Below are 17,470 nucleotides of genomic sequence, written 5' to 3'. Positions count from 1 at the left end.
AAAAGATACAGGAAAAAGGTGAGATTCGTTCCTTGACCTCTCCAAACGTTGCACAAATGACCCACCACCAAGCCAGACCATGTTTTTTTTATACAGTGACCCAGGAAAATATACAAATACAAAAATCACTAGATTAGGGTCCTGAAAAAAAATGTTAAGAAACTCCATCTCAGCACCTTTTGTAGAAGAGGCTAACGCCCTACCCAGTAACCTAGCAGTAACAATTATGTTTTATATTGAAAACATTATATGTTTATGTGAGCTTAATTGAGTTTATTCTAGTGAAATGGCTTGACCAAGCTCACTCATTTATGCACACCCAGCCTGGACTTGTGAGAAACTCGGTTAATTTATGTTCATGGATGAGCTTGCACCGATCTTAAATGAGCCTAGCCCGACTGAGTCATTGTGCATCCCTAATTCAATGCTGGCTTCTGTACCAGCAAGCTGTAGATTGGGGAATTAGAAAAAAATTTAGGTGGGAGACTATCGACCATTCTTGCAATGCTAAACCATATGATTCCAACTTTTTCTGTCTGTCAACGAGATAATCATCAGTTCATAACAGAATATCAACGTCCCGTCATGCTAAAAATACCCCAACTCAAAAGGGTGCAACTGTTACACACAGGAATCGAATAGGGCATAAAAAAGAAGAAAAATCAAATTTCAACAATAGATAAGAAAACTGGTACCAGTATTTTTTTTTTATGATGGAAAACTGCTGCCCAGTTACTGAAAGGATTTTGAACTTTCAACTGAAATACCTCCAACACCCATTTTCAGTTGGAAAGTATGATACAATTACAAACTGGTTAATCACGGCTGAAATGAAAGCATGGTCCAGCATCTAAACTCTGTTATAGGCCACAGTCTTGCTAAACAGACGACGGATGTAAAAAACCTGAAGAAAGCTCGCAATTGCTAGCGCCAAGTACTCTGCAAAAGTATAAACATAGAGCCGTTTCCTGGTGCTCTCATTTGCTGTGGAAAATTATCAAATTTGGTTAACATGGAACACAAGAAAAGGATCTATATACTAATCCCCAATTCACAATTTATTTGTTACTCCAGAACATGCATGAGAGAGAGAGAGAAGGATTACTGTGTCGGTGGCGTGCATCTCGTGCTCTAAGATACTTCTGTTCTGCTGTAACAGACTCCAGTGCTTCCCTAAGCTCAGCAATCTTCACATTTACAGGATCAAAATGCTCTGCAACAGCAGGTCAAGTAATAAACATGGGCCAAATGATGACCGTTAGGTGTACATTTTTCCACATATGCAAGCATGTTAGGAATCCGATCTTCCGCATGGAGCTTTTCGTAAATTGTAACCTTGTTGAAGTTAAATATTTGTATTTTCTTTGTTGAAGAGTAACTGTGAACTTCTATTTTCTTTCAAAGGCGGAATATGCCTTTCCCTTTCTTAAAGGAGAAAAAAAGGAAAAATTCACTAGCATGAATGTGTTAATACAGGGCGGGCTCATTTATTTATATCTTTTTGCATAAACCCCATCAATTGCATAGAATGCATATCTTCTCTATTCTTCTCTAACCACATACTAGAGAACAAATTTCAAGAATAGCAAACCAAAAATGCCAGTAATGCAATGGCCAACTCACCGTCTTTTGCAAGGTGATGCTCGTCAGGGATGTGACCAACATGTATGTAAAATGACACGGTCTCAGGTGTTGAATAAGGATTGTGGAAGCAGAACTTGTACATTCCACTCCTTGGAGCCTTCAGTTGAAACTTGTCTCCAGATGTCCCCTTGAGGGAGTGAATCACATTTCCTGCTGGAGATGTCACCTGCACATGATCAAGGGGAAGTTAGAGGCCCCTTTAGCATGTTGCTTGCAAGGCCTATCAGGGTGATGGTGGCCGGTCAGTATCTTTTGAAGCAGCAGAAAACAAATTTCATAATTCAATTTCAAAGTGCAAAGCCTAACATACAACATCTCAGCAATTCAGAATTAAAAAACTCAGATGAGCAACCTGTGAGAACATAGACATGGGTAACTCAGACTGAGTTGAAAGCAAGAAAAGTGAATACCAGCACAAAAGATTCTTGAATATTAACATAGAGCAGTTGTTAACAGTGACGAGTTTACACTTAGGTCAACCATGTTTAAAAGGGATATCTAACGCTGGACAAGAAATCAGTGGCTGAGTCAGTCAGCGAGATTCTTAGATCCAGTGAATGTGCAAAGCAAAAAAAAGGAGCAATGAGAGCATAATCATAGGAGGTCACAAACTGGAGTTAACATGTGCCAAGTTCATTCACAGCCCATGAAGCGCATCATCCTTAGAAATACGTGGACTTAAATGCTCCCTGTAAAGCCCACATAACTGATCATCCAACAAAGAGGGTAAACAGAAGAGTGCCTAGGTTTCTCGCTAATAGCCTATCAACACACTCTGCAAGCTTAGAAACTCATGAAACAGCTCATTAAAACCTAGGATAAATACCCCCGTGACAAAGAATATTATATCAGTCTGTATTGGAGAGTGTTATCAAATCCTGATCCCTAAACACAAAAAGATGACACCACCAAAGGAAGAGATAATGGTCAACAGGAATGAAAAGCATGAACTTCATTGTGGAACAAAACACAAAGACATGATTCTTACTTCTTAGCAATAGAGCCCTGACATTTTAAGAAAAAATTATAGGAGAATGATTTATGAATGAGAAAAAGATAACTCAACAACCTACTAATACCGGTTATAATCATAGATAGAGAGACAGAAACAGATGGGATATAATTGCCCTATGAAACAAACAAGTGAACTACTAAAAGTTGATCCAATGAGGATAGTACAAGGCACAAAGATGATGAAATACATCAAAACAACAGATGCCTCAATTAGGCAATTAATATAATAACAGAATAAGAAAAATAGTGCTCGATGTGGAGACAACATTAATAGTCAAAATAACTAGCACCTTTAATCAGCTGCCAGGAGCTCTATCCAACAAGAATAAAGAAGCAAAGTTGGCAAAAAAATAGGAAGCGCTAACAAAGATGCACTAAAAGCAGGTCATACAAGATGGAAGATTATGGCTGAATATCATGCATACGCAACACACAAGGTTCAATAACTTGAAGCACTATTTAATCTAAAGTTTCATAAACAACGATCAATGTAGAGCATACTATTGCAACCATCCCAACCAACACCCTCAAAGGTAATAACCTTAAAACAATGAATTCTTAGATGTCTTATTCACAAAATACCCAACAATAGGAGGATTATCATTCCAAATGTCTGGTGCAAAAACATGCATAAATGATTAACAACTGTAGAAGACAAAAGGGTGCTCAAGAGACAAAGCAATGAGGTGCAATGATGCCTAACAGCATTTATCCATCCCTAAAAATTTTGTATCATAGCACATTCTAGGTCAGTCATTAGCTACTTATACAGGATATTAATGAAAAACCATTTTGCAATTCACCTCAAATAAAAGGTAGTCCTAACAAACAAGAAGACTATCAAGAGAAAGATAATATGAACAGTTTTTTCCAGACAATGTAGATGACTTGGCTACATTGTTTGGATATGTAAAAAAGAAAAAGAAATAGAAAAATAACAGCTGATGCTAAATTAAAAATCAAATAATTTCATTGGAATTGTTATACAAGACAAGCTTTTTGTGTAAGCAGATGGGTAATGCATTGCAAAGATAGATCCAGTACTCACTTAAAGACAATAAGCAATTTCCAATGTAATTATACATCTTTTCATTTTGTGGGAATGACATGCTGACTGAAAAATCCAGAAGTTGTCCCTTAAGAACAACTTGAACAATTTCTTGAGGTTGATGAAGATTTTGGAAGTTTATGACTAGGAAGTCTGCAACACGAGTACTGGATCCATCTACCTGGTGCACCATTTGCAACTTAACCAAATGGTTATTCCACAAAACAATTCTATGGGCATATGGCCACTAGTTTAAATTAAATACATTGCACTGCACAGATACTTGTTATTTATCTTAATCTATTTATCATGTAGTTAATCTCATTTAAGAAGAAGTGAGATACACATGGACACCTTGGACTTTGCTATTGGCTGCATCCTTATGCAAGAGGAACGCCCCATGGCCCTTGAAAGCCAAAAGCCATCGTTGTTTACAGTAGCAGCCTGGAAAAACATGCTCAGCACGTGCACATTGTCTTCCAAACACTCAAAGACAATGATCTCTACGTGAAAAGGGAAAAATGCTTGTTCAGATAGGAAGAGATAGGCTTCCTGGGATACATTGTTGGTAGAGGTCAGTTGTGGATGGGTCAACAAAATATTAAAGCTATCCAGGACTGTGAACCACCCACCAAAATCCATGATCTCTGCTCTTTTCTTGGGCTGGCTACCTACTATAACATGTTATAAAAAATTCATCACCTGCAAGGTTTCCTCTTCACAGCCTTGTTCATATGCAGAGGCAATTGCTTTAATTTTTAAATTTCACTGCATAGATAGTTCAGATTTAACTTGTTTTGATATAGCAGCTGTGCAGTCAAAAGCGTCTCATCTAGGATAGTGAAGGAACCAACATGTTCAGAAAAATGTTTGCCTGTGAACTTTTCCTCATCCAGATATAACCTTATTAAATGAAGTGTTAAACACAAAATAATATTTCAACCCCTTGCTGTCCAATATTAGAAGTTACTGGTTGACATAATAGAAAGTACTGCAACATGGGAAACTCAACCACATAGAGTGCAACAAATCAACAAAACAGATGTCATTTATGCATGCTCAATTGAATCTTGCGTTTAATCAGTGCAATTCTCTCCTTTTTCCCAGCGATTCCTTCTCTTTCTTAAAAAAAAAAAGACAGTGCGACTATATGTGAGTCCACAAACTTCAAGGTGACCCATGTCCATCTAAATTTGTTGTTAAGGTGAAGATTTGATATAATCATGGCACCGTGATGATCTAAGCAACAAGAATGTTACTAAATTATGCATAAAAATCAACGGATAGATATTCACAAGACAATGACAGAAGACATGTAATGGACCAGAACCAAATGTTTGCTGGCATTAAGAGCAACAACGCCTCTCAAGCAACAGCCAAGCAGCCTACTTGAGTAAGTATGAATTTTACAAAGATAAGAAAATCATCAAACAATGAGAACATGGAGGAACTATTTGAACCAGTAAACAAATTATTGCAGAACCAACGCAAATTCCTTCTAAGTCACCAGATAGAAAAAATCTATAATCAAACACGGACTAATACAAGCTCAGCCAGTTACCAAATACACAAAACTTACACTCAAATCCATCCCTACATTGTATCATCATGTAAGGTAATTTCAAAATCATCAAACGCTAACAACAGTGAAAACCAAAAGTATGCAACGAATAAATGCTGAAGGAATCACAATACCAAGAAGTAAGCATAAAACCTCGCTGAAAAAAAAAACTTGTTTATCTTCCAAATCATCCAATGAAAACCACAAGATTAAACACAAAAAAATTGACCACCGAAAGAGAAAAAAAAGCACTAATGATGCAGGAAAAAGAAAAAACATAAACACTAGCGAAACCTAAAAGCCAAAAGCTAGCATGCTCCTCAATCATTCTTTAAAAACCACAAAAATGATCCAGGAAGATCTAAAATGGGGGAAAATATCATTAGTCAAGAAAAGTGATTGAGTTGGAGCAGGATTCAGAGTCTCAGACACAGCATTAAACATTTAGTTTTCTTACAGATCGTTGACTAGCAAACCCTAACAAACCGTGAACCACAGAATAACGGCAATTATACAGAAAAGCAATAGCATCCTGGCAATCTACAACTCCCGAAAACGCAAAATGCCATTTTTTCTCACATATTCGCCCAAAAAACCATCAAAATCACCAAAACAATAGCAGATCTCCAAAAATCCTCTCATAAACACACTGGCACACCAATCGCACATAAGAAAATCCCTAAAAACACCAAGAAGATAACAAAAAATCCTCAATCTGCATAAAATCCGACGAAAAACGCCCGAAAAAAGTGGGGCTTACAGAGAAATCGATGCCGGGGTGATCGGAGCTCCAGAAAATATCGTGATCGACGACGACGAAGTTCCCAGAGATGTTATCGCCCTCGTAGAGGACGTACTCGTAGACGCACTCGACGTCGTTGACGGTAACGGACAGAGCCGATGCTTGCAGGCAGAGGTCCGAGAGGAGCCCTAGCGAGAGAAGAAGCGCGAAGAGGAGCCCCGATCCCTTCCTCCCCTCCATCGATCGCCGGAATCCACCGAAAATCGATTCAGGAACGACGAAAAGAGAGGAGGAGGAAAAGAAGGAGAGACGGAAATGGAACTCCTCTTGAGAATTCTCTCTCTCTCTCTCTCTGCGTTTACCTTATGCAGAAGGCCGTCTTCTCAAGGGCGCGGTTTTCTGTTTAGCCATGATAGAGGAGAAAATTACTGAAACGTTACTAATGATCGGATCCGGGTTCATTCATTTACTCGGATCTGGGTTGGATTCGGGGTTCAACCCGCACCATCTTAGATTAAAAGCGCTCTGTTTAGGGATGTCAGTGAACCGGATTTTACCGGATATCCGACCTAAATCGGGTTCCATTTAGTTGCATTTGGTAAGCCAAAACAATATCCCATTATAATGGGATGCAAATGTGGTTTTGATGATTTACTACCGAATCCGAAAAACATTCAAATTTCATGGATATCCAAATCCGAATTTGAACCCATTTAACCAACATCCGATTAATCGAATATGGCATTGCCCGAACTGATCCAAATCTGAACCGTTTACTTCCTTAGCTCTAGTCTTTAGTTCTTTACCCATCAGCTGGTTCAGAGTTTAGTACATTAGAAACTCGGATCAGATTTGGTTGGGAGATTCTCTTATGAAATCTAGGTCTGTTAGCCAAATATGGAGCTACAGGAAGTCCTGTTTTGCAAAAAAATTCAGAAGCAGTATGGGTCAAGCACAACCCGGTCCATATCCGACAGTTTTTCGCCCTTACCTAGAGATGAATCGGACTCGGTTTCATACAGATTGAATAACTCGGGTCAGACCCAGTTTAGACGTGGGTATAGGGATGTGATTTCATTTTGCTTGGTACCCTCGATCGATTAGTATGGGAAAGGATCTGGTATAAGCTTTTCCCATCCGAATCTGAATTCAATTCTATTTAGCCAGCATCCTTTTAGTTGAATATGGTATTTGCCACATCTGATCCTAGTCCGAGCCGTTTACGTAAATACGTGGATCAGATCTCCTACCGATTTTGCATTCTTACTGGGTGTTCGAAACTGGGGCTTGACGAATTCGTGAATACGGAAAGCAAGTCTTCAAACTCCAATCTATAAAAATATCAATCAATAAAAAAATAGATTTTTCAAATTCAAATGAAAGCAAAAAAAACTTTACCATACTTTTTACAAAAAAATATTGACTACACTCTAGGGTTTCATACTATTTATCTAAAGCTCGTAGGCTATGTCACAAATACATGTGGACAAGAGGATGTGTGTGTCAGGATATGATCCCTGAGGGTATGTTTGATGGATTGTCCAGTGTCAGACGAAATGAACAAAAAGAATGAAACAGAGCATTGGTTCTGTTCGTTCTGTAACAACTGTTCTAAGGCCAACGTTTGTTTGAACCGTACTAAAATGCTATGTTCTAATTGTCTGTTGTTTGATGATGATGTGCAAACAACTTGGACAGTCAAGAATAATGGGTCAATGGTGGTTTGTTTTTTTGGGGGGGTTTAAAGAGAGAAGGGTCGATGGTGGTCGGTGATGGTGGTAGCCAGAGATAGAGGGCACAAAGAGGGCTTGACTGAGAGGGGGGGGGGGAGATCAGGAGCCTGTGATTGAGGTGGCCGGTGATGGTGGTGGCCAGAGATAGAGGGCACAGAGAGGGCTCAACTGAGAGAGAGAGAGGGGGGGGGGGGGCAAGGATCAAGAGCCTGTGATTGAGGTGGTCGGCGATGGTGGTGGTGCGAGATAGAGGGCACAGAGAGGGGGGAGATCGGGAGCCTGTGAGCTTGTGGCGATCGACATTTGAGGTCATCGAATCTCTGGTGGGTTCAACCTCATCGCAATCGAGGTCACCGTTGCTCTCCAGCAACAAAGTATCTCTGCCACTCTTTCGATGGTGGCAGAGAGAGAGATTGTGTCCATCAGGCAGGCCGTGGGTGGTGTGGAGGCGGCAAGTGGTGGGCAATGATGGTTGTAGGTGGTTGTTTGCTGGAAAAATGAATGTGAGTGGTGTAGAGGAGGGTGGGGCAGCGTTGGGTCTTAGGGCCGAAGGCGGTGGTGCCGCCACCCGCCGCTCCAGTGGCACACACACACACAGAGAGAGAGAGAGAGAGAGAGAGAGAGAGAGATGGATTGACGGGCACAAGCATCAATGCATTTATTTTTGTTCCCTTCGTTCCTGTTTGTTTTGTAACAGGGGGGAGATGGAACAAAAATTACATATAATTATGGACGCATCAGACGCGCGAAACGCTGTCTGTCGTGTCCAACGTTTTTTTAAAATCACTGTTCCCAACGGGATTTCAGTCTGAATCCTGCTGAGAACGATGTATCAAACATGCCTTGAAAGGTCGGTCCTAGCAGATCTGGCTCACTGAACATGCATAGTTTGGAGAAACACGTGCAGGCTACGGAAGGGTCTGGCGTGACCTGGCAGCAGCGGGGGCACGACAACAATAGCTGCAGCAGAGGATGCTGCAACGTGCATGATGTGTTGCCAGATAGGGACACGACCAGGAAGAGGGGCATGAGAGGCGCTGGTGGCTAGGGCATGTCCCAGCATAGGGGGACACAACCAAGGGAAACTTGACAGGAAGAGAGATGGGGATCTCACCTAGTGTGCATGAAAATCGAGGCAAATGTAAAGGCATGGCTGGAAGGGAGAAACATATTTTTGACTCGTCAATGATGAGCGGAGATGGATGGATCGGTGAGAGTGCATATTCTTTTCCTTAGGGAGTAGTCACATAAACCAAGAACGAAATTTAGAGGTTAAACTCAATGAATCTTATTAGAAAACAAAGAAACTATACATACTTATTTATAAAACAAAAGAAAGATAAAAGACTAAAATATGCATCCCAAGTCCCTCACTGAATGAGATTCTAGGGGAGCATCTCACCAGAGTCTCAGCCAGAGCTAGACTCTAGACTGGATCGGTCTCTTAGAAATTTTTGGAAGATACAGGGGACTTTCTCTCTTTCTTTTTGCATAGTCAGCTCACTGAATCCTGGGGGGCAGATCTAGCTGGTCAAGTGTGGGTCCGTAACAATCCACTCATCTTAAACATTACTTGTCCTCAAGGCGGGAACTCCATATACTAAGTAGCTATTCAGTCTCCATCTTCCCAGGTTGCTTCATCAACCCCACTTCTCATTCACTACACTAACACCTCGGTGACTAAACAACTATCTTTTCTTTGCCTCCTCTTCCCAGTTTGAGGTGATTTATCACCTAGGTCAGGTAGGGCCTGACTTTCGTTATGCGGCTCCCCTTTGTATAGCTTAAGGCTTGAGATAAAAAATGCATGATGAACCTGGGCTCTTATTAGTGGTTCAAAGCGACATGTCACTATGTTGACCCTCTCCAAATAAAAAAAAGGCTCATAGAAATAAGGTGTCAACTTGTGCTGCTATACTCGTCGTACTGTCCCTTGTCGGTGGGGTGACAACTTGAGGAGAACAAGGTCACCCACTTGGAACTGCCATGGTTGATGTCGCCGATCATATGTTTGCTTTATCCGCTCCTATGTGACAACCATATTCTTACACAACAAGCATAGGAAGTGGTCTCTAGGGATGGCAGTGGACCAAAGGACAATGAGGCCCCGCCTCGTTTAGACCGGGATGAAGGGCATGGAACGGGGATGGAGGCGCAGATGAAGGTTAAAATCTATCCCCGTGCAGGGATGGAGGTGGGGATAGACTTACGATTTTCCCCGCCCCGCCTCATCCCTGTCCCAATCTCCGCCTAATCCCGCCCCACCCCGTCCCGTCCCCAATCCTTTAAGGGATGACTATAGACTAAGGAAAAATGAGGCCCCGCTCGGCCTCGGCCCCGTTTGGACTGGGGATGGAGGACATGAAACAAGGATGGAGGTGGGGGTTAAAATCCATCCCCATGCGGGGATGGAGGCGGGGATGGAGGTTCAGATTTTGAAACGGGGCAGGGGTGAAGACCTTGTCCCCCGCCCCTGTCCACTGCCATCCCTAGTGGTCTCTCTCTCTTGCAAGGCTGACTCTACTTCATCCGCTACACATCTCCACCAACATAGTCACTTATGGCAAGAGGTGGCCATCCATACACAACCTCGAATGAGGTCACCTAGATGAAGGATTGATAGGATGCGTTGTAGGACCACTCTACCCATGGGAGGAGCCTCACCTATGCCTTAGGTTTGTCACCTATGAAGGCGTGGAAGTAGTTCTCCAAACACCGGTTTAGTACTTTAGTTTGTTTGTTTGTCTAGGGATGATAAGCAGTACTTATGGCCACCTTGGTGCCCTACAACTGAAAAACCTCCACCCAAAAGATACAGATGAACACCAGATCTCTATCACTGGCGATGGTATAGAGCATCCTGTGCAAGTGGAACACCTCCCGAACAACTGTGTGATGAATATAGCAATGTACAAGTGAGATATGACCACGAAGTGCATGTACTTGGACAAAAGGTCTACCAACACCTATTATAAACCCTTTTCTATCCTAAGTTCGATCAGTCAGATCTGCCTCAGTCAGGAACCACCCAACTAAGACTGCGCAAAGAGAGTTTCACTTTCGCCCAAGACTTCTAGAGAAACCTGCCCAACCCGAAGTCCTGCCCAGGCTGGCACTCTGGTGTGACGCCTCCTGTAGTCCTCTCTAAGTTAGGAATTGTGTGTATTTTTTATCCTTTTGTCATCTTATAAATCTATGTATAGATGTATCTTGTTTAGCTTAATAATAATAAAGTTTATTAAGAGATTTCTTTAAGCTTCGTTCTTGGTTCGTGTTCTTGTTCTCTGAGGAAATGTATTTCTTTCTTGCCCGTCATCGACTCGGAGGAAACTCCTTTTCTTTGTCTATTGCCATCGACCTCCATCCGCCTCAAGATTCCTAGTGTAGCCGATCAGGAGAGATGACTCTTTCTGTCCCCCAATGCTACACGCCTCTCATGCTCGTTGTGTGCCCCTCTTTCTAGAGACATGCCTCACATCCAATTCATCAAAATTTATAGGATCGTTCTTTATGGGAATTCAAGTCCTAACAGTGGTATGAGAGCATTGCTTGTAAGAAACCGTGTCGACCAGCCAGGATGTTCTGGTCAACGTAGCTACGGTCCAAGCCCTTCATGGCTCTATAGGACAGATCCAACCATGAACAATAATGATCTGCATCAACTGTGGTTATCTGCATCCTAAGATCTATCATTTGATCATTTCAAAGAGATCACATCGATATCAGGTTCTTTGATTCTTGTACTTCAAGTTTGAATTTTGAATCGTTAGAATCCGACCTCTAGTGATCCTGATCCGACTTTCAAAACTGAAGTACTCTTTATTGCTCAAAAATAAAAAAAATTAATTAAATAAATAACTAAAAGAAGGCTTAAACAAAAAATTAAAGTGCCTTATTACAAACCCAAATTGAATTAATAAAATAAATCCTAATCTAAAAAAAGGAGAAAAGTCTTCAGTGCTTCGAGTCTTTAGTCCCCTTGAGTTTTTTACCCATTATACATGTGAACTTCCTCCCAAATATGTGACTATTTTTTGCAGAATAGTCTTTTTTCTTAGATTTATATCTCTCTGGTACGACGTAAAAACTTGTGTTTTTATAGTTATTGGAAAGATGAAACACAATACTATAACTTTTATGTTTTGAGTCAAAACCGAAAACCTTTCTAGGGTTTCCGTTTATGAGTTCCAAAACCATAACATAGACATACTTTTCATACTAGAATAACAAAATAATCAATCTTCAGAGGATGTATCGACTTATAAAATGAAGAATTTTGAAAAAATATAAGAAAAAAATAAACATAAATACCTTTTCAACAACACTTGATTTGTTAGAAAAAGATAAACATGCGATAAGATACAGTTCAAACAATGTTCTTGAAATAAGAGATGAACAAGCACTTGCACAAAAAATCTGAAAAATTAGAAAAAATAAAAAGGATAAATTGAGCCATTAGCTTCCCAATGCCACCAATATCACCTTTATCTGATGATCGATTGAGGAGAAACATACTTTACAAGATAGATTGCTCAATATAGACATGGATGTATTTTACATAAAATGAGGAAGTCCGCATAAAACATACGTGAAGATGAGGAATTCCTTATAAAATATACACGAGGACAAGGAGGTTTGCATAAAAATAAGTGTGAGGATCCTGTTAAACTCAAACCTCTAAACTTCGCAAATATCTAACTAAGTTTGCATAAAAATGGTGCGAACATCCTGTTAAACTTAGAAAATCAGATATATTTAAGAAAAAATTGCATGTTTAGGAGTTAAATCGCATATATAAGAGAAACTCCGTATATATTTAGGAGAAAATCACATATTTAAGAGAAAATCACATGTTTAAGAGAAACTCTGCATATACATAAGAAAAATCGCATATATAGGAGGAACTTCACACACACACACACATATATATATATGTAGGAGAAAAATTACATATATATTTTTTGCAAAGTAGTCTCTATTTTCTGTTCTGTATCTCTACGATCCAATGTTAAAAACCTGTATTTTTATAGTTGTTGGAAAGCTGAGACACAAGCCTATAATTTTCTTGTTTTAAGTCAGAACCAAAAACCCCTTTAAGATTTCTATTTTTGAGTTTCAAAACCGAAATATAAGCATGCTTTGCAGACTGGAACAACTGAACAGTCTATCTTTCAGAGAACGTTTCTTTACAATCGCTTATTAGATCAAGGTGATCATGGTGGCATTGGAAAGCTAATGTGTTTATTTGCCAATTTTTTTATTTTATTTTTCTTGATTTTAAAATAGATAACAATAAAATAACATAAAACAGACAGAAAGGGTGCAACCGCGCTCGTTCTAGTCTGTAGAACATGCTCCTATTTCAGATTTTGAACTAAAAAATAGGAACCCAAGAGGGGTTATCGACTCTGACTCAAAACAAAAAAGTTATAGGCTCAATTCTGATGGGATATTTAATATTGGTTTCCATGCAAAGAAAATGTGAAACACATTTGGTTAGGCTCAATTTTGATGGGATACGACAATAATTTTTTACCTTCTTTGGACCCACATCCACTCAACCCGAACATATCTAATCCAGAAGCGTGATACAAGAATCTGATGCTATGGTTTGGATACCATTTGAGGGCTTGCCGGAATTCATATTGTCTCTAGATGAGGACATGGAATATCTTCAATCGAACCCATATTGGACCTGTTTAGTAGGACCCAGTTCTTGACCAACTTCATTGTCTATCCATTTTAGCTGATAGGGACGAAAATGGTTTGGTAGCAAAATTGGATCCAAGTAAAAATCTGACCAGGACTCAATATTGACATCGACATTCTGACTAAAATTGAAATCCGAATACATGCATATGTCAGATTTTAAGCTAGTCAGATCCAGATTTGGCTTTAGCAGATCTTCATATGAGTCTGAATCCAAATACCCCTGCTTGCCTATCTAAAAAAATGCATCATTTCTCCTTGTGGCAAAGGATGCACACCTGGATATCGAACTCACAACACCTTAAGCCAACTGCCTAGCCTGGTGTGTGGAGCCCTTGTTGGCCAAATTTTGTCACAATTGATGATAAATTAGCCTATCTTTGTCCAATCAAATCTTTATGATTAGATCTAACATTTTGTGGTTAGGTCCAAACACGAAGAAGGCATCAATGTTTATTAATTATGATAGATTCTACATCTGCCTATCTTTGTCATATTATCAATATTTTGAAATAACATGTTTTAAGTCCGAAATACACTAAAAGGAGGTGATGCTTTCAAAATATCATGTAATTGAAAAATAGTGCATCTTTTTTACGTGATATTTATGTGTTGTTTATATTTCATATATTTATATGGAGACAGAGTTTACCTCAGAGGTTTCAGGAACCAGGCGAGGGGTCAATTGGCCGAGCAGATACAAGGCCGGTCAAAGAATATGGTGATCTCGCAAAGGAACCAACGTTTATTTTTTTTTATATGCTGATATTTTTGTTTTCTGAACGAAATTGATTTATCAAAATATAAAGTGATATTTTTTAGATGGGCAATGAAAACCTCCCCATTGACAACTGTCCCAAACCTACTCAATGGGAAATTTTATTGAATTTTTGGTATTTTTTTTTCAAAATTCTGACCTTACAGATGTAATCTATATGCTTGTTTTTATAGGAATCAGTTCTTAGAGCATTTGATTCTGATGCAGGATAGGTTTTTATAAGGCTTCAAAAATCAACTGCGTATACAACAACAACAACAACAACAACTACGCCTTCATCCCAAAACAATTGGGGTCGGCGATATGAACCAACAAAGAAAATCATTATGGGTCTTCTCATATTGGTTCATATTCATAAGGTATGACTAAGTTTTTATGCTGGCTGTCACAGGCCTACCGTAACCCTCCTCTTTTATCCGGGCTTGGGACCGACAGTGTGTAACTAAACAGTTATACATAGGCGGAGTTAAGAAAAATCAACTGCGTATCATTTTCATAAATTTTAAAAGCTCCAAATGCCATTTTTTCTATTCAAAATTCATGATCCAAGTATCGATTTTTAATAATTTTTTCTGTATGGTCAGAATTAATGGTCAGAATTCTGTATGGTCAGAATTAAAAAAAATATATCAAAAAACTACTAATTTTTTCATGAATAGGTTTGAGACCGTTTTCATTGATTAGATAACCTGGATTACCAACGTAAAACACCAGCTTGGGCCTTACGGCCAACCGTGGGTTTAAAACTCATGGTATATGATAATTAATAGAAACCAAATTAAACTTTGGAATCCCCTTGCTGGATCCATTGTTTTTATGAAGGATTTAGTAGTTGCATACCAAGTAGAATTAGTTGGTATCAACTCAACTTTTACCACTTGGATTTATTCACACCCTTCTTGGCCAGACTAAGGAAACAAAAACCATCACTAGCCACATGTTTGCAGCAAGGGGTTTTGAACTCGTGACATTTTTGTGAACTTGGTAACTTTCACAAGTTGTATGACCATGCCTCACCACAGCGGGGTCACTTGCATGGCCAGTGGGGTGGTTGTGAAGGGGTTGAGTTGTGTACTGGTGTGTCCATAGCTTTCAGAGGTGAGCCATGTAAGGCGGGTAGTCGTCGGGCCCACCCGAGGTTTTCTTCGCTTGAGTGAGGGGTCCTCGTCATAAAAAATAAAACTTACTAAATAGCTCCCACGTTGAACCCGTTTAATTTTTTTTTTAACTTTTATTTTGTTTAAATTTTATTTTACTTAATTCTAACCAAGTTTTTTCCAGAAAAAACATGATATAAATATTTTTTTTCAAAATCTCATGAAAAATACAACTAAATAAATTGTCATTTTAAACTTTTGTTGCTGTGCTCATGTCTGACAATTGTTTAACAAAAATCATAAGATGACATAAATGAGTTGTCTGAATTAAAGACAAAGTTTGTTATTTTCTATTTGAGGTGGTTACTTGAAGTGTGTGTGTCCAAGGTAAAATTTGAAGGTTGAGCTGTCTTTTGTCAATGGTGGTGGCTTTTTGGTCAATTACTAAAATGCTAAGGGCACGTTTGGAAGTAAGAAAAACTGTTATAGAAAAAAAATTGCCTACTAAAAGTTTTGATATGATAATTTTTTTAAAATAAAAAATTTTCACTTGTTTGGGTAGTATGAGAAAAATAAAATGAAAAATCATAAAAAAAATGAAAGAGAAAAGGAGGGGGTGGTGGTGTTAGTGCTTCTCCACACCATTTTTTGGGATGTGGGTGGTGATGCGTGTTGGTGAGCCAGATGGTGGGGAGTGAGGTGGTGGTGCTACTCCAACCACATTTTTTTGGGAGGTGAGCGATGGTGGGTGGTAGGGGTGGCAAAACCTGACACGACCCGCCAACCCGCCTCTTATGGGGGTTCGGGTTGGGCTTAAGCCAACCCGTTTAATAAACGGGTCGACTCGCCTAACCCGTTTATTAAATGGGTCGGGTTGGGGGTATGCCAACCCGTCTGCCAACCCGACCTGCCAACCTGAGAACCCGTTTACCCGATCCAACCCATTTATTAAATGGGTTGGCGGGTCGTGTTGGGTTACCCGTTTATTAAACGGGCCGGGTTCGTATTTGCCCCAGCCAACCCGTTTAATAAACGGGTTGGGTTCGGGTTGAGGTATGCTGACCCACCAACCCGACACGATTGCCACCCCTAGTGGGTGGTAGTGCTAGTGGTGAGATGGATAGTGAAAAATCATCATGAGAAAGGGCATTTATTGGAGAGGTGGGTAGTGGCGAGGGTGAGATGATGGGTAGTGATGGTGGAAGAGTGAACCTCGTCATTTTTCTTGGTAGGAAACATTGCTCCACATAAAAGAATCTTTTCTATCAAAGAGTATACTTTTAGAAAAACTTTAAATTTTTTTTTTCGCTCGTTTGGAAGGGTTGAAAAAAAAAACATACAAAATAATTTTCATTTTGTATCACTTTTTCTACGTCATTCTCACTCCCAAACGTGCCCTAAGGAGGGGTTGAGATGAGGTGATATTTAAAATCACCACCAATGATAATATTTTTAATATCCACTACCGCGTGAGCACCACCATGAGGAGTCCTTTTAAGCTCCTCTCAAGGATATTTAAGTACCATCATCCCTCCTTACAGGATGTGTGGTGGATAATGAAAATCACTGTTAGTGGTGATTTTCAATATCACATGCTCAAAAGGGCTTGGTGGCCTAGGCAGGCTGTCTATGTTCAAATCTCATAGCATCACCCCTTGCACATGCCGAAGCTTAGTGACTTCCTGACAAGAAAGGGTAAGCCCATTTGCCGGGACAGTGACTCAAGTACCTTAGGCCGGTTTGTTCTGTGTAAATATAAAAAAATAAAAATGAAGCCTCTCAAATATAACCCAATTTCATTAATCTTGGAATCTCTTTGTGTTGCTCATCTAATATGCGTTAAGTGTCATGACAAGCAAACTTCTCCTTTTCCAAATAACGCATGCAATGACACAAGCACGGCATTGTTATTTCCAAGTTGTCCCACTGTACCAATAATTTAGAGTCGTGAAAAAACAAATTAATCATTATTTAGAAAAGACCCACTGTCCATGTTATCAGAAATTACGATTTAAGTACCCAATATAAACCCTTCCTCTCCTTTAACTGGATCCAGTATTTCTGCACATACTTCTGATTAGGGGTGGCAATTTCTGACACGACCCGCCAACCCGACCTGCCAACCCGCCTCTTAGGCGGGTTCG

At 39.7% G+C, this 17,470-nt stretch overlaps 1 protein-coding gene across 1 annotated transcript; it reads right to left on the bottom strand.

Moving 5' to 3' along the window:
- Positions 1 to 658: 658 nt before the first annotated feature.
- Positions 659 to 6,271, bottom strand: LOC149827741 (emp24/gp25L/p24 family/GOLD family protein). The gene is made up of 4 exons (XM_090019590.1): positions 6,028 to 6,271; positions 1,624 to 1,810; positions 1,106 to 1,213; positions 659 to 984 (listed from the first exon to the last, which is right to left on the bottom strand). The coding sequence occupies exons 1-4, from the start codon at positions 6,247 to 6,249 to the stop codon at positions 851 to 853; spliced, it is 651 nt and encodes a 216-aa protein (XP_089875716.1). The 5' UTR covers positions 6,250 to 6,271; the 3' UTR covers positions 659 to 850.
- Positions 6,272 to 17,470: the final 11,199 nt, after the last annotated feature.

The sequence above is a fragment of the Nuphar pumila genome, chromosome 10, assembly GCF_984573655.1.
Source record: "Nuphar pumila chromosome 10, dmNupPumi1.hap1.1, whole genome shotgun sequence".
NCBI lineage: Eukaryota > Viridiplantae > Streptophyta > Magnoliopsida > Nymphaeales > Nymphaeaceae > Nuphar > Nuphar pumila.
The sequence above is the reverse complement of the archived record's forward strand: the minus strand, read 5'-3'. Positions and strand labels throughout refer to the sequence as shown.

Coding starts and splice junctions, on each gene's coding strand:
- LOC149827741 (XM_090019590.1), bottom strand. CDS start 6,249: ATGGAGGGGAGGAAGGGATCGGGGCTCCTCTTCGCGCTTCTTCTCTCG. Junction 1,214..1,623: donor GCATCACCTTGCAAAAGACG/GTGAGTTGGCCA, acceptor CTGCTGTTGCAG/AGCATTTTGATCCTGTAAAT. Junction 985..1,105: donor AGATGCACGCCACCGACACA/GTAATCCTTCTC, acceptor AATTTTCCACAG/CAAATGAGAGCACCAGGAAA.